The following is a 22,121-nucleotide window of genomic DNA, read 5'->3' as shown; positions in this document are numbered from 1 at the left end:
TTGACTGGATAGTACGTTACTAAATGCTTCACAGTTTATGAGAAGATGTTTCTCCTGACCAGGGTAGAAATATTTCACAGTCAATGCAATGAAAAACATGGATCTCAGTATAATCTGCAGTCGCCTTCTTCGCCGCCGTGGTGAGTGCGACTGGGTGCAGCCGAAAAATCATTTCCAACACCGACCTTTCAATTTCGCATTCAGCCACTCACAAGTCACTCTGACATGCTGCTCAGTTCGCTCCTTACCATATGACTGTGAGTGGCCCATTTAAACGCGTGGTGAATTTTTTCAATTTGCTGGGTGAATGTGTACATTTTGCTGTGGTAGATTTCATCTTCGCGGCGCAGTGGGTGATGTGAGTTCTGTTGTTTACTTTTCTGCCTCTCCGGGAATGTGAGGTTGATTTCAAAGCAGGAAGAAAATAAAAACATGATATAAAAAAACATCACCTTCATCCAGTGCTGCCGAAAATTTACAACCCTGCTCCTGACAATAGTGGCATGTGACTTGAATCGATGACGATAACGGACGGGTGTCTTGCTTCTTCTTCTTCTCAGCTTCATCGGCGTTTCTCTTCGAAATTCCCGTTTTGCAGTCCGCTTCTACGTCGGTTTCTTCCTCCGGATCCACTTTTTCGGGTGGACTTTCACTTGTCTTCTGGCTTCCTCGTAACTTTTGTAGAACTGCTTGCATAACATAGTCGATTTGAGTAGTAGCATCTAACTGCTCTGCCACATCCATTTTGAGCACTCTGCACTCGGCCAAAATACGATTTCTCCATTGCATTAGGAGCGACAAAGAAATGCGCAAGAATTCACTTTCTTCTTCAACGAACTGCCGGTGGACTTCAATTTTGTCCATAACTTCACCGAGAAATGCAACTGCACTAGTCTCATAGTTCCGCAATGCACTTGTAGGGACTCCGAATTCCTTTGCCATTTTGATGCCGACTCGAACGAATGCGGAATCACACATTCACCAACGAAAGTTTTCTCAACAATAGACGAGTAGCGCGACGACGATGAACGAAGGAGTTTTTGTGTTTGTTCTTCCATGCGGTACAGTGACAGTTGCCACGCGTTACCGGGAGCTGCGGTCAACATTTCATCATTTTCGCTCTTTCAAGATCCAAAGTTTCTTAAATCAGGTTGTGCGGGATGACGAATAGGTAGGAATTTACCCAAATCATACTTTTTGTGCAATATTCGGAACATGAAGTTTTATCACGGAAACTACACTTAGTAGAAGATGGCGCATTGTGCAGTCAACAAAATGGTGATTTGACGGTCTAACTACGCGATATTGTTCGAAATGCTTTTTGTTCTCACACAGCAAGATGGATTTCCACTGTTCAAAATCTTCTGAGCATTTGCGTATAACTTGATTATTTTTCAATTTTCGTATTCGAGAAATCGGTTTGGATTTATTTTCGCCGCAACACAAGTACACTTAATGGGCAGCGAAACCATGATTAACTAACACACGCACTTGTCCACTCACGCTGGTTTTAACCGCGAAAATTATCGAACTTGACGATTGTTGGTAGCAACACAATTGATGATGAGGACGCTCGTGTCCCATTGTTCTCCCTCATGGAGAATAATCAGTGATCATGTGGCAATTAACAATTAGCTCATAACTTCACTTTTGTGTTTTCCGACAATCCGGCTCGAAGGACCAAATTATGTTAACGCACATATCAGCGTTCGTAATTGACTGATTGTCGGGTTTGAACCTTCTTTTTGGAGATAATTGTCCAGTAATATGATCAAGTTTTCTTATAGTTTCTTCACACTAATAACGACACTGTTATTAATTGAAACACAATTTATTCTTCTACTAATGGACTGTATTGAACTTAACTGGACTAACGGAGATCCGATCTAACTTTGATCACGACTTGGATTTTAACTTATCTGAGTGGGTCAAACGCAAAGGGGTGTAAGTGACAAAAAGTTGGTTTTGAGAAAAATGGGTGCAAAGTTTTTCAATATTTTTTCTCTTCATAGAAATTGTATGGAAGCTAAAAAAATACTAATTTTCTGTGAATTTTCACATTTTTGATAAACATCGTACAGCCTATATCAACATATTGCCGCAAAGCTCGAGAACCAAAGTATGTTTTGCTGTAGTCAACTCAATTTTGACCAAAATGTCACTTACACCCCTCTGCTTCTAACCCCCTCAACTGTCGACTCGAGAATATCTAACTAGGTGACGATCTGACTGTGTTGCTTGGACTGCGAGTCGCAAGGATTGGAGACGGACTCTCTCCTCTGACCTATCTGCTTGCCATTTTTATAGACTTCATAATGGCATACATTTTTAGCTTAACATATATGACAGTAGCTAAAAACAATAAGTGCGAAGCAATTCACAAGAATACATATGCATATTCGACCACAAATGCTGGTATGTTATGACGGCAATTGTTATGAGGCTGCTACTAATCTACTACAGTAGGACTTCTCTATTCCGTCATTGATAAAGCTTGAACATGGGCTTTTTATTAAATGCAGGTAACTGCAGTATATTAGTTGAATTCAGTTTCATACACTGTTAATGAACTCCGATGTAAGTGAAGTAAATCCGCATCTTTCTAAGATCGCTTATGGGAGGAATATGGGAAGTAGAAATGCAGAAGTGATTAAATAAACAGGTTTTCACTCGGCGTCCCTAAGTTCGAATTCCATGCTTACCTGTTTTTTTTTAGTCTCATTATATTGCCCACAAACCACAGTATGATTATCTTGATTCAATACCAATTTCAGTATTTTATACTGGATTTAGTTAATGTTTATTAACTATGTTTTCCCAAAACAATAATTTTGTAAACAAATTGAAAAGATTTCGATTTTCTCATATTTTCTATACATTTCCAGCACACAAAAGCTTTAGTTTTGAAACATTTATTAACTCGATTTTCCATTCTGCTTACACGCTAGGTATTGATCATAGATTGACCCCATTGATGCTTTCTTAGGTTTATCTCGCAAACATCCATCGTCTATTAGCGCTTGGATAGAGGACATTTCCCCGGGAACCATAGCCGTGTCCACTACACGGTAGTTACCTCTGTTCACTATAACATTATTATTTTTCGCATCGATATCAGCACATGGTTAGTTAAATTTCGATCGTTCTCATCAGATGCGTGAGTCTTTTTTGTGTGTACTTGTGTTGAATTTTAAGCCGTGACTAATGTGCCGTGCTGCATAGACATGGTGGATCAAAATGGTATGCGCTGGTATGTGGCGTGATTAGTTTAATGCAATACCAACAAAACAGCTAGTTCATGTTTCTGTCGGTTAATGATCGAATTACTGTTTTTTTTTGTTGATTTGTTTTTGGGGACAGTTGTCCGGTGATGGGATCTTACTTTCATTCCAGTAACAACAGCTAGATTTATGAGTTTTATAGCGTATGGGTTATATACTTCCGATACTGTCTCAGATCATCAAAATAATTATCTTATTTGTATAGAATTTACCTCCCCATTTCATCATATTGTCGATTGTATGAATTTAAAATGATGGCAATATAAAAGCTTTGACAAACAAGTTCCGTTTAAAAACTTAAGAAAAGCAACCAACTGAAGTCAAGGGATTGTAATGCGGGAGTAGCAGCAAATCAAGCGGGTAGTGGCAAATGGTTTTGTATTAGTACAATATTAAAATGGTACGTAAGGGTTACATAAGATGAAACTCAATTCGAGCGTCGTATATCACTTGGCCTCTGAAGCACGCATATCTGTCGGTGATCGGAGACTTATTTTCGTTATCAAGATCTAGGGTTACCTACTAAACAATACTTCTAGGAAGGGTGCTTTTGGTTTCGGTACAAGATGAAGGGATTCAATCTCTTATCTTTCTTTTCGAGACAAGACAAAAAATTACTACGAAACTACAAAACCTAGGGTACGGATGGTTAAATGATGAAGAAAGGTTTGTTCTTTCAAATCACATCAGCGCGTGTCGGCAACGGGTGCTTACTCGCGCATATACTGATAGTCGACTTCGTTCAATGGGACGAAGGTTTCCTTGATGGATTGAGGCGTTGACCACCGGAGGACGTAGTGGGGACCGCCGGCCTTGTCGTTGGTTCCTGGAATCGAGAGAAGTTAGCATCGTCAGATTAGGGATTCTACAAGATGTTGATTAATAGAAAGAATAGAAGTTTGTGACCATGTTTTAACGAATTTTTTTTTACTCAGAACTCTGTTTTTTTTACATCGGATTCACGATCTTCACGGCTCATTCGAAAGATAATGAATAGAACTTGCCTTTTAGAATAGAACTTTTGCCTAAATATTTGCACTTAAATTAGTAGAAATTGAACTGACAAAATTTGATACTAAATATGGGAACAAGATCCTAAATCTGCACTTTTTCAATACCATTACTGAATGAGGTAAATTAAACTGATTTTTTCTTATCACTAAAGTAGTGATGATATGCTCCTGCCAAAAGTTTAAGGTCTTCCTCGATTATTAGTATTTCCTTCATATTTCAGTCTTTTTCAGCCAGGGCAAAGAAAGTCACTGACAGGAGAAGGAGTGGAAAAGGTGACATTTACACCCAACCTAGGAACCTTTCATAGGCAAGGTTAAAATATAAAATAAAATAATTCAACAGAAAGGGAACTTAGAGATTTTAATTACAATAAAATTTAGTCTTGCAATGAAATGCTGGACGAAAATACAGGACGAAAGACAGCGATCACAGTGGGGGTGATTGTCGAAACCTATATTACGGTCTGTGTGGCCCAATTCCGCCAAACGAGCTATCCGTCATTAAATCTGACGCCGTTCAGAGCGTCTTCGACATCACAAATCGGAACCGATGGAAAAATCATTCAATCCGACGCTCTTCCAGCGCGTCTTCGACATCACAAGTCGAAACCGATGACCAAATCATTTAGTTTGACGTTCTTCTAGAGCGTCTTCGACATCACAAATCGAAAACAATGTGAAAATCATTTAATTCGACGCCCTTCGGAGCGTCTTCGACACCACAAATCGGAACCGATGGAAAAATCATTCAATCCGACGCTCTTCCAGCGCGTCTTCGACATCACAAGTCGAAACCGATGACCAAATCATTTAATCCGACGCTCTTTCAGAGTGTATTCGACATTACAAGTCGGAAACGATGACCAAATCATTTAATCCGACGCTCTTCCAGAGCGTCTTCGAAATTAGAAGTCGAAACCGATGACCAAATCATTCAATCCGACCCTCTTCCAGAGCGTCTTCGACAACACAAGTCGAAACCGATGACCAAATCCTTTAGTCCGACGTTCTTCCAGGGCGTCTTCGACATTACAAGTCGAAACCGATGACCAAATCATTCAATCCGACGCTCTTCCAGAGTGTCTTCGACATTACAAGTCGAAACCGATGACCAAATCATTTAATCCGACGCTCTTCCAGGGCGTCATTACAAGTCGAAACCGATGTGAAAATCATTCAATCCAACGCTCTTCCAGAGCGTCTTCGATATTATAAGTCGAAACCGATGACCAAATCATTTAATCCGACGCTCTTCCAGGGCGTCTTCGACATTACAAGTCGAAACCGATGTGAAAATCATTCAATCCAACGCTCTTCCAGAGCGTCTTCGATATTATAAGTCGAAACCGATGACCAAATCATTTAATCCGACGCTCTTCCAGGGCGTCTTCGACATTACAAGTCGAAACCGATGTGAAAATCATTCAATCCGACGCTCTTCTAGAGTGTCTTCGACATTAAAAGTCGAAACCGATGACCAAACCATTTAGTCCGACGTTCTTCCAGAGCGTCTTCGACGTCACAAGTCGAAACCGATGACTAAATCATTTAATCCGACGCTCTTCCAGGGCGTCTTCGACATTACAAGTCGAAACCGATGTGAAAATCATTAAATCCGACGCCCTTCAGAGCGTCTTCGACATCACAAATCGGAACTGATGGAAAAATCATTTAATCCGACGCTCTTCCAGAGCGTCTTCGTCATCACAAGTCGAAACCGATGATCAAATCATTTAGTCCGACGTTCTTCCAGAGTGTCTTCGACATCACAAGTTGAAACCGATGACCAAATCATTTCAATCCGACGTCCCCTCAGAGCGTCTTAGACATCATAAATCGGAATCAACGGAAAAATCATTCCATCCGACGCTCTTCCAGAGCGTCTTCGACAACACAAGTCAAAACCGATGACCAAATCATTTAGTCCGACGTTCTTCCAGAGCGTCTTCGACAACATAAGTCGAAACCGATGACCAAATCATTTAGTCCGACAAGTCGAAACCGATGATCAAATCATTTAGTCCGACGGTCTTCTAGGGCGTCTTCGACATTACAAGTCGAAACCGATGTTAAAAATCATTCAATTCTACGCCCTTCAGAGCGTCTTCGACATCACAAATCGAAACCGATGGAAAAAGTCGAAAAAATCATTCAATCCAACGCCTTTCAGAGCGTTTTCGACATCACAAATCGGAACCGATGGAAAAATAATTCAATCCGACGTTCTTCCAGAGCGTCTTCGTCATCACAAGTCGAAACCGATGACCAAATCATTTAGTCCGACAATCTTCCAGAGCGTATTCGACGTCACAAGTCGAAATCGATGACCCAATAATTCAGTCTGACGCTCTTCCAGAGTGTCTTCGACATCACAAGTCGAAACTGACGACCAAATCATTTAATCCGACGCTTTTCCAGGGCGTTTTCGACATGACAAGTCGAAACCGATGTGCAAATCATTCAATCCGACGTCTTCGACATAAAAAGTCGAAAAAATCATTCAATTCGACGCCTTTCAGAGCGTTTTCGACATCACAAATCGGAACCGATGGAAAAATAATTCAATCCGAAGTTCTTCCAGAGCGTCTTCGTCATCACAAGTCGAAACCGATGACCAAATCATTTAGTCCGACAATCTTCCAGAGCGTCTTCGACGTCACAAGTCGAAATCGATGACCCAATAATTCAGTCTGACGCTCTTCCAGAGTGTCTTCGACATCACAAGTCGAAACTGATGACCCAATAGTTCAGCCCGACGCTCTTCCATAGCGTCTTCGATATCACAAGTCGAAACCGATGTGAAAATCATTCAATCCGACGCCCTTCAGAACGTCTTCGACATCACAAATCGGAACCGATGGAAAAATCATTTCAATCCGACGCCCCCTCAGAGCGTCTTAGACATCATAAATCGGAATCAACGGAAAAATCATTCAATTCGACGCTCTTCCAGAGTGTCTTCGACAACACAAGTCAAAACCGATGACCAAATCATTTAGTCCGACGTTCTTCCAGAGCGTCTTCGACAACATAAGTCGAAACCGATGACCAAATCATTTAGTCCGACGTTCTTCCAGAGCGTCTTCGACATCACAAGTCGAAACCGATGATCAAATCATTTAGTCCAACGGTCTTCCAGAGCGTCTTCGACATCACAAGTCGAAACCGATTACCCAATAATTCAGTCCGACGCTCTTTCAGAATGTCTTCGACATCACAAGTCGAAACCGATAACCAATTCATTTAATCCTACGCTTTTCCAGGGCGTCTTCGACATTACAAGTCGAAACCGATGTGAAAATCATTCAATCCGACGTCTTCGACATTAAAAGTCGAAAAAATCATTCAATCCGACGCCTTTCAGAGCGTTTTCGACATCACAAATCGGAACCGATGGAAAAATAATTCAATCCGACGTTCTTCCAGAGCGTCTTCGTCATCACAAGTCGAAACCGATGACCAAATCATTTAGTCCGACAATCTTCCAGAGCGTCTTCGACGTCACAAGTCGAAACCGATGACCCAATCATTCAGTCTGACGCTCTTCCAGAGTGTCTTCGACATCACAAGTCAAAACCGATGACCAAATCATTTAATACGACGCTCTTCCAGTGCGTCTTCGACATTACAAGTCGAAACCGATGTGAAAATCATTCAATCCGACGCCCTTCAGAGCGTCTTCGACATCACAAATCGGAACCAATTTAAAAATCATTCAATCCGACGCTCTTCCAGAGCGTCTTCGACATCACAAGTCGAAACCGATGACCAAATCATTTAATCCGACACTCTTACAGAGCGTCTTCGACATCAAAAGTCAAAACCGATGACCAAATCATTCAATCCGACGCTCTTCCAGGGCGTCTTCGACATTACAAATCGAAACCGATGTGAAAATCATTCAATCCGACACCCCTTCAGAGCGTCTTCGACATGACAAATCGGAAACGACGGAAAAATCATTCAATTCGACGCTCTTCTAGACCCTCTTCGACATCACAAGTCGAAACCGATAACTAAATCATTTAATCCGACGTTCTTCCAGAGCGTCTTCGACATCACAAGTTGAAACCGATGACCAAATCATTCAATCCTCCTTTCAAGAGGCTCGGAAGCCTCCTTTCAAGAGGCTCGGAAGCCTCCTTTCAAGAGGCTCGGAAGCCTCCTTTCAAGAGGCTCGGAAGCCTCCTTTCAAGCGGCTCGCAAGCCTCCTTTCAAGAGGCTCGGAAGCCTCCTTTCAAGAGGCTCGGAAGCCCTTCTTTCAAGAGGCTCGGAAGCCTCCTTTCAAGAGGCTCGGAAGCCTCCTTTCAAGAGCATGGAAGCCTCCTTTCAAGAGGCTCGGAAGCCTCCTTTCAAGAGGCTCGGAAGCCTCCTTTCAAGAGGCTCGGAAGCCTCCTTTCAAGAGGCTCGGAAGCCTCCTTTCAAGAGGCTCTGGAAGCCTCCTTTCAAGAGGCTCTGGAAGCCTCCTTTCAAGAGGCTCAGGAAGCCTCCTTTCAAGAGGCCTGGAAGCCTCCTTTCAAGAGGCTCAGAAGCCTCCTTTCAAGAGACTCAGGCCTCCTTTCAAGATGCTCGAAGCCTCCTTTCAAGAGACTCGGAAGCCTCCTTTCAAGAGGCTCAGAGCCTCCTTTCAAGAGACTCAGAGCCTCCTTTCAAGAGGCTCAGGCCTCCTTTCAAGAGGCTCAGAAGCCTCCTTTCAAGAGGCTCAGCAGCCTCCTTTCAAGAGGCTCAGAAGCCTCCTTTCAAGAGGCCTCAGGCCTCCTTTCAAGAGGCTCAGAAGCCTCCTTTCAAGAGGCTCAGAGCCTCCTTTCAAGAGGCCTGGAAGCCTCCTTCAAGAGGCTCAGAAGCCTCCTTTCAAGAGGCTCAGAAGCCTCCTTTCAAGAGGCTCAGAAGCCTCCTTTCAAGAGGCCTGGAAGCCTCCTTTCAAGAGGGCTCAGAAGCCTCCTTTCAAGAGGCTCAGAAGCCTCCTTTCAAGAGGCTCAGAGCCTCCTTTCAAGAGGCTCAGAAGCCTCCTTTCAAGAGGCCTGGAAGCCTCCTTTCAAGAGGCCTGGAAGCCTCCTTTCAAGAGGCCTCAAGCCTCCTTTCAAGAGGCTCAGAGCCTCCTTCAAGAGGCCTCAAGCCTCCTTTCAAGAGGCCTGGAAGCCTCCTTCAAGAGGCTCAGAAGCCTCCTTTCAAGAGGCTCAGCCTCCTTTCAAGAGGCCTCAGAAGCCTCCTTTCAAGAGGCCTGGAAGCCTCCTTTCAAGAGGCTCAGAAGCCTCCTTTCAAGAGGCTGGAAGCCTCCTTTCAAGAGGCTCCAGCCTCCTTTCAAGAGGCCTGGAAGCCTCCTTTCAAGAGGCTCAGAAGCCTCCTTTCAAGAGGCTCAGGAAGCCTCCTTTCAAGAGGCTCAGAAGCCTCCTTTCAAGAGGCCTCAGAAGCCTCCTTTCAAGAGGCTCAGGCCTCCTTTCAAGAGGCTCAGAAGCCTCCTTTCAAGAGGCCTCAGCCTCCTTTCAAGAGGCTCAGAAGCCTCCCTTCAAGAGGCCTCAAGCCTCCCTTCAAGAGGCCCGGAAGCCTCCCTTCAAGAGGCTCAGAGCCTCCTTTCAGGAGGCTCAGAAGCCTCCTTTCAAGAGGCTCAGCCTCCTTTCAAGAGGCTCAAGCATCCTTTCAAGAGGCCTGAAGCCTCCTTTCAAGAGGCCCAAGTCTCCTTTCAAGAGGCTCCAGTCTCCTTTCAAGAGGCCTGGAAGCCTCCTTTAAGAGGCCTCAGAAGCCTCCTTTCAAGAGGCTCAGAAGCCTCCTTTCAAGAGGCCTGGAAGCCTCCTTTCAAGAGGCTCAGAAGCCTCCTTTCAAGAGGCCTGGAAGCCTCCTTTCAAGAGGCCTCAAACCTCCCTTCAAGCGGCTCTCAAGCCTCCGTTCAAGAGGCTCAGAAGCCTCCTTTCAAGAGGCCTCAGCCTCCTTCAAGAGGCTCAGCCTGGAAGCCTCCTTTCAAGAGGCCTGGATGCCTCCTTTCAAGAGGCTCAGAGCCTCCTTTCAAGAGGCTGGGAAGCCTCCTTTCAAGAGGCTGGGAAGCCTCCTTTCAAGAGGCTCAGAAGCCTCCTTTCAAGAGGCTCCAGCCTCCTTTCAAGAGGCCTGGAAGCCTCCTTTCAAGAGGCTCAGAAGCCTCCTTTCAAGAGGCTCAGCCTCCTTTCAAGAGGCCTCAGGAAGCCTCCTTTCAAGAGGCTCAGAAGCCTCCTTTCAAGAGGCTCAAGCCTCCTTTCAAGAGGCTCAGAAGCCTCCTTTCAAGAGGCCTCAGCCTCCTTTCAAGAGGCTCAGAAGTCTCCTTTCAAAAGACTTAAAAGCCTATTTTCAAGAGGCTCAAAAGCCTCCTTCCAAGAAGCTCGGAAGCCTTCTTTCAAGAGGCTCGGAAGTCTGCTTTCAAGAAGCTAAGAAGCCTCCTTTCAAGAGGCTCAGAAGCCTCCTTTCAAGAGGCCTGGAAGCCTCCTTTCAAGAGGCTCAGAAGCCTCCTTTCAAGAGGCCTGGAAGCCTCCTTTCAAGAGGCTCAGAGCCTCCTTTCAAGAGGCTCAGGGCCTCCTTTCAAGAGGCCTGGAAGCCTCCTTTCAAGAGGCTCAGAAGCCTCCTTTCAAGAGGCTCAGAAGCCTCCTTTCAAGAGGCTCAGAGCCTCCTTTCAAGAGGCCTGGAAGCCTCCTTCAAGAGGCTCAGAAGCCTCCTTTCAAGAGGCCTGGAAGCCTCCTTTCAAGAGGCTCAGAAGCCTCCTTTCAAGAGGCTCAGAGCCTCCTTTCAAGAGGCCTGGAAGCCTCCTTCAAGAGGCCTCAGCCTCCTTTCAAGAGGCTCAAAGCCTCCTTTCAAGAGGCCTGGAAGCCTCCTTTCAAGAGGCCTGGAAGCCTCCTTTCAAGAGGCTCAGAAGCCTCCTTTCAAGAGGCTCAGAAGCCTCCTTTCAAGAGGCTCAGCCCTCCTTTCAAGAGGCCTGGAAGCCTCCTTCAAGAGGCTCAGCCTCCTTTCAAGAGGCCTCAAGCCTCCTTTCAAGAGGCTCAGAGCCTCCTTTCAAGAGGCTCAGAAGCCTCCTTTCAAGAGGCCTCAAGCCTCCTTTCAAGAGGCCTGGAAGCCTCCTTTCAAGAGGCTCAAGCCTCCTTTCAAGAGGCTCAGAAGCCTCCTTTCAAGAGGCTCAGAAGCCTCCTTTCAAGAGGCTCAGAAGCCTCCTCCTTTCAAGAGGCTCAGAAGCCTCCTTTCAAGAGGCTCAGAAGCCTCCTTTCAAGAGGCTCAGAAGCCTCCTTTCAAGAGGCTCAAGCCTCCTTTCAAGAGGCTCAGAAGCCTCCTTTCAAGAGGCTCAGAAGCCTCCTTTCAAGAGGCCTCAGAGCCTCCTTTCAAGAGGCTCAGGCCTCCTTTCAAGAGCTCAGAGCCTCCTTTCAAGAGGCTCAGAAGCCTCCTTTCAAGAGGCTCAAGCCTCCTTTCAAGAGGCTCAGAAGCCTCCTTTCAAGAGGCTCAGAAGCCTCCTTTCAAGAGGCTCAGAAGCCTCCTTTCAAGAGGCTCAAGCCTCCTTTCAAGAGGCTCAGAAGCCTCCTTCAAGAGGCTCAGAAGCCTCCTTTCAAGAGGCCTGGAAGCCTCCTTTCAAGAGGCTCAGAAGCCTCCTTTCAAGAGGCTCAGAGCCTCCTTTCAAGAGGCCTGGAAGCCTCCTTCAAGAGGCTCAGAAGCCTCCTTTCAAGAGGCTCAGAAGCCTCCTTTCAAGAGGCTCAGAAGCCTCCTTTCAAGAGGCTCAGAGCCTCCTTTCAAGAGGCCTGGAAGCCTCCTTTCAAGAGGCTCAGAAGCCTCCTTTCAAGAGGCCCGGAAGCCTCCTTTCAAGAGGCCTGGAAGCCTCCTTTCAAGAGGCCTCAGCCTCCTTTCAAAGAGGCTCAGAAGCCTCCTTTCAAGAGGCTCAGAAGCCTCCTTTCAAGAGGCTCAGAAGCCTCCTTTCAAGAGGCCTGGAAGCCTCCTTTCAAGAGGCCTCAGAGCCTCCTTTCAAGAGGCCTCGGAAGCCTCCTTTCAAGAGGCTCAGCCTCCTTTCAAGAGGCCTGGAAGCCTCCTTTCAAGAGGCTCAGGAAGCCTCCTTTCAAGAGGCTCAGAAGCCTCCTTTCAAGAGCTCAGAAGCCTCCTTTCAAAGGCTCAAGCCTCCTTCAAGAGGCTCAGAAGCCTCCTTTCAAGAGGCTCAGAAGCCTCCTTTCAAGAGGCCTGGAAGCCTCCCATCAAGAGGCTCAGAAGCCTCCTTTCAAGAGGCTCAGAAGCCTCCTTCAAGAGGCTCAGAAGCCTCCTTTCAAGAGGCTCAGCCTCCTTTCAAGAGGCCTCCAAGCCTCCTTTCAAGAGGCCTCAAGCCTCCTTTCAAGAGGCTCAGAAGCCTCCTTTCAAGAGGCCTCAAGCCTCCTTTCAAGAGGCTCAGGCCTCCTTTCAAGAGGCTCAGGCCTCCTTTCAAGAGGCTCAGAAGCCTCCTTTCAAGAGGCTCAGGCCTCCTTTCAAGAGGCCTGGAAGCCTCCTTTCAAGAGGCTCAGAAGCCTCCTTTCAAGAGGCCTCAACCTCCTTTCAAGAGGCCTGGAAACCTCCTTCAAGAGGCTCAAAGCCTCCTTCAAGAGGCTCAGCCTCCTTTCAAGAGGCCTGGAAGCCTCCTTTCAAGAGGCTCAGAAGCCTCCTTTCAAGAGGCTCAGAGCCTCCTTTCAAGAGGCCTGGAAGCCTCCTTTCAAGAGGCTCGGAAGCCTCCTTTCAAGAGGCCTCGGAGGCCTCCTTTCAAGAGGCTCGGAAGCCTCCTTCCAAGAGACCCGGAAGCCTCCTTTCAAGAGGCTCGGAAGCCTCCTTTCAAGAGGCTCGGAAGCCTTCATTCAAGAGGCTCGGAAGCCTCCTTTCAAGAGGCTCGGAAGCCTCCTTTCAAGAGGCTCGGAAGCCTTCATTCAAGAGGCTTGGAAGCCTAGTAGTGGGCGGGCTTCTTGTAACCAGTTTACCATTCGGTTTGTACGTGGGGACCTTGGAAAACTCCAGTATTGCACACGACTTGCACTACAATTATCATAATTGCTCGTTTACGATATTTATACATTTTGTTCTACTACAAACTGTAGGAAAATGCATTATTTAATAAACCTGAGTTTTCGTTAGGAATGTGGAGCATTTTTTTTTAAATTTTTTAAAAATAAAATCAGAAACTGCGTTTGACAAAAAAAATCTTCTGTGTCTTATGAATCCGGTTTTATTGACTTCGGGTTATTGAATGCAAAGTTGTGCTAATTGGGATTTAGACAGAATTTGGCCTATCTAAACCTTTTTGTCTGCCCCATAGTCTTTGGAGTGAAACGTTTTGAATTCATAAGCATATTTCGCATAAAAATCGACTGTTAAAATAAGGCAGCAAAATACATTTTTTATCTGATTTTGTTACTCGCCTATTTTGTTTACACCCGATTTTAATACGTTTTTGACCCGATTTTGTCGTTCTCGTTCGCAAACAATGATTTTCATAAAACAACTTTTAGCGCATATGGTTTATTATGAACCATTTCTGAGTGCATGTCAAGCATTTTGTAAGCTTTTTCGACCACGCATTTTGCCTTTCCAAGGCATAAACTGATTATTATTTGTGTAATGAATTAAAATGAACTGAAATCCGATTTTGTCACATTTCCTATTTTATCACCCACCCATCACATCACCCATTCCCCATGGGGTGATAAAATCGGAATATCACTGTATAAATAAACCATTTCTAAGCTTCTTTTTTTGAAATTTCTATATGGTAAAATGTTTTTACCCCTTATCTAATCCGGCCAATCCGGCACTTACCTGACATTCGACCGCCGCCAAACGGCTGCTGTCCAACCACCGATCCAGTTGATTTATCATTGAGATAGAAGTTACCGGCAGTCAGTTTGAATTCTTCCAAAGCCCGCTTCAGGAATGCCCTGTGGAAAGAGTCGAATAAAAATGAGCATCCTCGCCTCGAGATTCGAAAACATACTCATCCTTGGAGAACACCGCTCCGGTCAAGGCGAACCTCGTCGAGTTGCCAACCAGTTTCATGGTTTGATCCAGCTCTTTGTCCTTGTATACGTAGATGCTCAGCACCGGGCCGAAAATTTCCTCAACCATAATTTTGTCCGTCGGGTCGGTCGACTGCACGATCGTCGGTTCGATGAAGTATCCCTTGCTGTCGTCACACTTACCACCGGCAACGATCTGCAGGTTTTTCGAACTCTTGGCGTGGTCGATGTACGACTTAATACGGCTGTATGCCTTATCGTCGATCACCGCCGACGTGAAGGTGGAGAAGTCCGTTACGTCTCCAATCTTCAGGGTATCGCGTACCTTTATCAAACCTTCCTTGACCTTGGGCCACAGCGATTCGGGAACGTACATGCGCGAGCAGGCTGAGCATTTTTGTCCGCAGAACTCGAACGAAGATCGAATTGTGCCGTTCACAACCGACTGCACATCGGCGGAAGGATGCACAAAGTGGTAGTTCTTGCCACCGCACTCGCCAATCAACCGGGGGAAGTTGTTGTAGATGTTGATGTTCTCTCCAACCTGACGCCATAGCCGGTTGAAGGTGCTGTGGAATTGAACTTGATGTTGTTTCGAGGCCAACCAAGCAAAAGAACAAAAAGGCAGGTTTCAAACGTAAACACTTACGGAACTGAACCGGTGAAATTGATACCCGCCAGGTGGGGCGACGCGGTGATTGTGTCACCAAAGACGGGACCATCGGTTGGAATGAAGTTGACCACACCGGGTGGTACGCCGGCTTCGCGCATGATCTTGAAGATGATGTAGTTCGAGAGGAGAGCCGTGTCCGATGGCTTCCACAGAACTCCGTTGCCCTACAATGGGCGGAAAAAAAATGTTTAATGGTCGAAATAGACACCTTCCTGAACATTGAACTAGTTATTTTAGTGAACATACTTGGAAATTCAAAAGCCTAAATGACCTAAGGACGATCAAAAAATAATAGTTTACTTACCATCAAAGCTGGAGTGTAAGCTAGATTACCGCCGATGGCGGTAAAGTTGAACGGGCTGACGGCAGCAATGAATCCGTCGATTCCACGGAATCTGATCGAGTTCTTTGTCACTTTGCTGTTTTCACTAATGGGCTGGTATTTGCTGGCTTCCTTCAGATAGACGGTATTCATTCTAAGCAAAAAATACCACCGTAAGAAATGCAGAAAGCAATTGAGACATTTTATTAATCAACGTTACCTAATAAAATCTATCAACTCTGCGGCGGAGTCTATTTCCGCCTGGATCACAGTCTTGGCCTGTCCGAGCATGGTGGCGGCGTTCAGTTCTGCCCGGTACGGACCAGCCATAAGGTCGGCAGCCTTCTGCCAGATCTTGATTCGCTCGCTGATGGGTGTGCGGTCCCACTTGACCTGCGTCTCGGTGGCAGTCTTGATGGCTTTCTCCACGAGCTTCTTGTCGGCCCAGTAGAACTGGGCAATCTTCTGGCTGTGGTTGTGCGGCATAACCTGGTGCCGCACGTTGTTGGTGCGAAACTCTTCGCCGCCGATGACGATCGGGACATCTTCGACGGTGGAGGCGGTTTTCTTGAGGGCAGCTTCGAGCTCTTTGCGCTCTTTGGATCCTTTCTTGTAGCCTAGTACGGGTTCGTTTACGAGGGGGTATTCCGGGATTTTGGCATCGGGCACCACCGAGCCTATGCAGCGGACGCCGTACCTGTGTTAGAATGGGAAAAAAGTGGAAGAATAGATGAGGCCTGTGTCACGCATATTTCGAAAGGAAATTTATCATACTGTTTGACAACAATTCTGATAAATGCATTTGAAATATTGGATTTGCAACGTGTGTTCGTCTTTTGAATTTTTGTAAAGTAGTCACTCAACAACAGAGACTGATTTGTATTTGTAATTGTATTTTTTTTATTCATCGGACTGTGTTGTCTACATGAAATTCTTAAATCTAATGGTGGTCAAACAATAAAAATATTAAAGACGGCTCAGCAAGCGGCAGCGAAATCTGGATGTAGAGATGTTGAAATCAAATTCATCGGACACTTCGTTGAAGCGATGGATCATGGCGACAATGGAACTGTTTGCAGCATAATTAGTAGCTTGTGGTTCCTCGTGTAGCAGCGCTCGCGCTCGAAGCGTCCGAACAGGTGCGTATAAACTGATCCTCGACAGCAACTCAGGAGCATCGTATTCAGATGATAAAAGCTTGGCAATGAAAACACACTGAGCCACATTCCTCCGCTTGGCTAGAGTATCCAACCCGAGTAGACGACAGCGAAGGAAGGTGGCGCAAAGCATATCTGACGAATCTTCTTTGGACAGCTTCGAACCGTTCACTCCATACACCCTGGTAAGGATTCCAAACAGTAGATGCAAACTCTAGTATTGAGCTTACCAGAGAGCAGTACAGTGCTTTGAAACACAACGGATCTTGGAACTCATTGGAGATTTAAAACATGAACCCAAAATGGCGATTGGCCCTATCGATGGTATCAGAGAAGTGGCGGCTGTAGGTAAGCTTTTCATCCAAAACAACTCCTAGGTCTTTAACATGATCAACCCGTTGAAGTTGAGAACCAGCAATACTGTAGTCAAACTGGATGAAATTATTCGTTCGTCGGAAACTTATGACACAGCACTTCGGAATGCTCAGAACCATCATATTCCGAGTACACCAGTCATGGAAGATTTCGAGAAGGTTCTGTAGCTCTTAGCATTCAGTGAGGTCTCGGACAACTACATACATTTTAAGGTCATCGGCAAACAACAGCAGCATACCTCCACGATGCAGTATAAGGGTTACATCGTTTATAAAAAGCGAGAATAGCAATGGTCCAAGGCTGCTACCTTGTGGAACTCCAGAAAGGTTCGAGAAACAGTCGGACGAATTGTTTCCAATACTGACCGACATTTGGCGTCCAACCAGATATAATCTGAGCCAAGTGCATAATGCAAAAGAACAGCCCATTTTTTCTAGTTTTGCAAGCAGCAAGTCATGATTAACTTTGTCGAAGGCAGATTTTAGATCGGTGTAAATGGCATCTATTCGGAATTTTTTACACATGTTCTTTATGCAAAACGAAGTAAAACTGGTAAGATTCGTTTCCACAGATCGGCCGGGAAAGAAACCATACCGATAGGGGCTGATGTAATTTTTGCAGGCAGCGAACATTCTATCGTTCATCAGCGACTCGAACACTTTCGACTCCACTCCGAGTGATGTAATGCCACGGTAGTTTTTCACATCACGTTTGTCACCTTTCTTGAAAACTGGGAACATAGTAGAGCATTTCCACTGCTGGAGTGATAGGTTGAATAGTAGACAAAGTGGAACAGCTAGAATACCAGAGCATTTCTTCAGCACGGCCGATGTAAAAACGCTAGGTCCAGGAGAAAATGATGATTTGGTCTGACGTATCGCTGACAGAACCATTTGAACGTCTATATCAAAGACATCCACATCCACTACATTACTAGGTACTCCACTCACAGCTCTATCAGTGTCATCCTGAGAAGGCGAATAGCTCGAGAATACACTTGAGAAGTGTTTAGCGAAAAGGCTGCATTTCTCCTCAGTATTCAGCGCAATGTCGTTATCGAGAAAAACACTTGATGGCAGTCCAGTTTCCTTCCTTTTAGAATTCACGAAAGACCAAAACTTCTTAGGGTGTCGTCGGAGATTTTGTTGCGTGAAATGAACATAATGTTTGTAACGAAGTTTATTATACCGTCGATAATCATTGCTGGCAATGTTGAAGTTCCATTTAGTGAAGGCACACCGTCGATAGGTATAAGCGCGAAGAGCTCTAGCGCGCACTCTTTTCAGGTTGCGTAATAGAGCATTAGTCCACGGTGGTTTCCTCGGAGGCTTTCGCTTCGGTACAGTAGCTGAAACGCAGTCACGTAGCAGACAGTTGAAGCGGTCTACAGCTGATTCGATGTCCAGGCGGTCCAAAACATTCCAGTAAATACGGGACAAGCATTGTCGGAACTGTTGAAAATCGGTTTTGCGAAAATCTAGTCGGTCGTCACTCATAGGTCCTTCGAAACGTAGATTAAATCCGTTGTCAATTGATATATCCAACGCAGGATGATAGTTGTCAAGTGGCACAACGGCGTCCGGAGCCTCAAGGACAGTGCATTCATGCAGTGAATAATTATTGATACACACTTAATTTTTTTTACAGGGATCTCAGCAAAATGTTGAACTTTTACCGAAAATCGTACAGCCGTGCCCCAGCAAACATGTTTTTTGCCGAGATTTCTGTCAAAATTGCTGGAAATCAGCAAATAATTTGCCGAAAATCAGCTAACAAACGCTATTTTTGCCGGAATATCAGTTAATTATTTTGCTGGCGCACGGCTGTGCGGATTTTTGCCGAGCTGCAGAAATAAAAACTGAGTGTGTAAAAACCAAGTCGGGCATGTTTGATTGAAAGTTGGAAATCCTGTCCTGGCTGAGGCTGAGTCCAAGAAAAGTAATTCCATCGACTAGTTGGCGACTAGCAGGTGTAGTTGTAGACAAAAGCGGATCAGGAAACGTATATCAATGGTGCGAGAGAGACCAGACAAGTCCTGGTTGATTGAAGTCTCCTAGCAGAAGAACCACTTCCGATGATAAGGCCAAAGCGGAGGCAAATTCTGTAGCACCAATATGAAGTTGTATTACACTGCAATCATGTCGTCGGTCGGGAGGAATGTACGAGGCACCGATGGAAACGCTGCGTCTAGAGAGACTTATTTTCTTCTCAATTATTATTTACAGTCTCAATTGAATTGAATTGTCCGACGGCGATCTGGTAGGAAATAAGCTCATTGGAAACAGCAACTAGAACACCGCCACCACGCACGCGAGAGCTATTAGATATACTGCGATCCACTCTATTAACGACGAAGTTGTCACCGAAAAGTTGGAGTGAGTTGATTCTCCCATCAAGCCAGGTTTCGGTGAGCACATAAACATCATACTCGCCATCAAGCACAGCCAGATAAACGTCGTCCAATTTGGTAGAAAGTCTTCTAGTATTTTGGTAATACACTCGTAGACTCCTAGTGGGAGCGGTGTTCATGACGGAAGTTGAAACCGAACTGAAAAGCGGCGAATTTTCAGGCAGCGACAGATCATTAACGTGGTTATACTCGCCTGGTGAAGCAGATCGGAAGTCCCGTATGCCATCACCGACCACAGGACCGGGATGGCGACGATGGCGGGTGGCATTGGAAGGCACGACTGGGTCTGGAGGCTCAGGGACTTCCTTAGTACTTATTACAGGGTGTCCCGGATCCAAAGTTGCAGTAAATGATGATAGAATGCTTGTTTCCGATGCAGGAGCACTGACAATACAGTCGAATGGTATGGTGTAGTTGGAAGCCGGAGAAGCATCAGGTACCGAAAGTATATAATTAGGAGGGTACTCGCCTGAGGTTGGAGTGCGGAAACCCCCTACGCCACCTCCGACCACACGACCGGGACGATGATAAACGATGCTGCAGAGCTCGAATGGGTCGGCGAGGGGAGGAGGAATCCTCAATGCTTGTCGAAGGTTGTCCCGGATCAGCAACAGTAGATCATGTTTGTTTCAAAATCCAAGATTAGTTTTTTGAGAAATCAACAAACTCTCTTAGCCGGATTCCGGTGGGCCAAGACGATGGTTCGAGCGCCAATTCTTTGAGATCAGGATCCAATCCGATTTTGTAGGACACGAAAATCAAGGTGGTCACATCTCTGCCTCTGGGAACAAGACGAATCACCTCAGCAGCATCCGAAATATTCAAACAATGATGATCACTCAATCATCACAGCAAGTGTCGACAACGCAACTTTGCTTGAAGGAACTTCTTCGTAAAGGCATCGCCCTGGATTATTTTGCCAGTAACCTCACTGATTTTGGATATGCCCCCGGAAGAGGGGTGAACGTGCAATTCTTGGTACTCGCGGTATTCTGAACTACATATTCGATAAGGATGCCAAGAATCTTCATGACTCTGCGAAAGTTGGTTTCTAATGAGGAAACTCAACCGCACAAGCAATACACAAGCTTCATCCTGCCGAAGCAGCCCAAGGAATTTACTTCCATCGACACCATCGAAAAATTGAAATCGCTTTTCGGGTCAGCCGTCTATTATTCCTCGGCGGTATCAGTGCTTGCCAACTGTCAAAGATGATATGGAGGACATCGTAGCAGCACACACTTGATAAATAAACGAGATAGGTCCATGGGTCTTCAACAAAAAGATGTGTCTTCAGAAGTTCTAAATGTGGTCCATACAAAGTATCCCTCAAAAATCAATACATAAAAATATATTTAAAAAAAACGGTTTTCGTAAGGAAATAAACGTTAGATCGATCAAAGTAGGCTGAACTAGAGAGCGCATTTTCTCGGTTCACCGGTTCATTCATACTGAATGTTTACGTACGCGTTGAGACTGCCATGTCTTTTGTGTGCCATGCTGAACATCAAACAGAAAATCAGGCTACTATGCATATTAATGGTAGTAGCTTGGTTTTCTGTTGGATATGTAGCGTTAAAAATACGTCACTTTTGAAGTATATCCTTTGTTACAAGCCAATTTTGTTTTGATTAGATTTTTTTCGGTATCGCCAGTGGGAGAAAGCGAAGATGACCAGTGGTTAGCTACTGAAATGTTTTTTATTACTATTACGTTAAAATCAAATCTTCACATTTGGCCGCCACGTGGTGCATCCTAGCGGTGAATGCTTGGATAGCACGTGCTATTTGTACTGAGGAGAAATTTTTCACATCTATGAGAGCTTTGGAAAATTATCACGAAAGTTGTAATTTTTGTTGCAAGGCACAATAACGTCAAAAAAAAAATCATACGCTCTGTCGACCAGCCTACTTTGATCGATCTAACGTTTATTTCCTTACGAAAACCGTTTTTTATAAATATATTTTTATGTATTGATTTTCGAGGGATACTCTGAATAGACCACATTTAGAACTTCTAAAGGCACATCTTTTTGTTGAAGACCCATGGACCTATCTCGTTTATTTATCAAGTTATAGCCGTTTTTCGATTAAAAACATATTTTTTTCAAAATGAAATAAAACGCTTTAAACAAAAAACGCTCTCTCAGTTTTCCCACCATAAACGCAGAAAAGTGCGAGCTTTCGAATAGAACCAATAGATTGGAAATCGGTTTGCTCCATTTTGAAATATACGCATATAAAAAAACATGTTTTTCATACAAAAACTCGAATAACTTTTTTGTTATAAGAGATAGATCCATGGTTCTTTAACAAAAATGTGCGTCTTCAAAAGTCCTAAAAGTGCTCGGAACAAAGTTTATGCGAGAAATGAATGTATAAAAAGTTATGTGAAGAATACCGATTTTTAGGGACCGTCCTAACGTATTTGTTAAAAAGCTCATAACTTGCGACCCATAAGTGATAGTAAAATGGTTTCTTCGGCAAAGTTGCTCAAAATAAATTGCTCTACAACTTTGTGGAACATTGCACAAGTCTTTACGGAAAAATTAAAAAGTTGATATTATGAACTTCTGAAATATAGGTACCACCCTAATTTCACTACATGGAAAAAAATCGTCAAAAAATATGAAATTTTTTTCCCAAAGACAATATATATCTAAAACTAATAGTTTTGGCGCTAACATTTTTGTCTTGCTAGATTCGACTCTGGGACCATTGTGCACTGGTCGTGTAGAGGAATGCGCTTTTCCAAGGATTGGCACTTCCGAGAAAACGTATGTCGTGAATGTAGGAAGAATTTACACAATGAAGGATACTGTGCTTATTTAAAAAATTGTGCTTAGTGCTTCAGCTTAGTCTTCAAATTGATTCGTCATCGGATATCAGCATCATTACCGACCAAATGCGGAAGCAAATCGGTAAACCG

General features: G+C 44.8%; 1 protein-coding gene across 1 annotated transcript in view; it reads right to left on the bottom strand.

Moving 5' to 3' along the window:
* Window positions 1-2,896: 2,896 nt before the first annotated feature.
* The window catches only part of LOC134223573 (delta-1-pyrroline-5-carboxylate dehydrogenase, mitochondrial), a 58,183-nt gene continuing 38,958 nt past the window's right edge, over window positions 2,897-22,121 (bottom strand). The window contains exons 2-7 of the mRNA XM_062702757.1: window positions 15,472-15,948; window positions 15,234-15,405; window positions 14,906-15,093; window positions 14,235-14,825; window positions 14,060-14,178; window positions 2,897-4,107 (exon numbers count right to left, since the gene is read on the bottom strand). Of these exons, the coding sequence (XP_062558741.1) occupies window positions 3,992-4,107; window positions 14,060-14,178; window positions 14,235-14,825; window positions 14,906-15,093; window positions 15,234-15,405; window positions 15,472-15,948 (1,663 nt within the window). The 3' untranslated portion in view covers window positions 2,897-3,991. The remainder of the gene's footprint in view (window positions 4,108-14,059; window positions 14,179-14,234; window positions 14,826-14,905; window positions 15,094-15,233; window positions 15,406-15,471; window positions 15,949-22,121) is intronic.

The sequence above is a fragment of the Armigeres subalbatus genome, chromosome 1 (assembly GCF_024139115.2).
Source record: "Armigeres subalbatus isolate Guangzhou_Male chromosome 1, GZ_Asu_2, whole genome shotgun sequence".
Classification (NCBI taxonomy): Eukaryota; Metazoa; Arthropoda; class Insecta; order Diptera; family Culicidae; genus Armigeres; species Armigeres subalbatus.
This window is presented reverse-complemented; position numbering and strand designations above follow the sequence as displayed.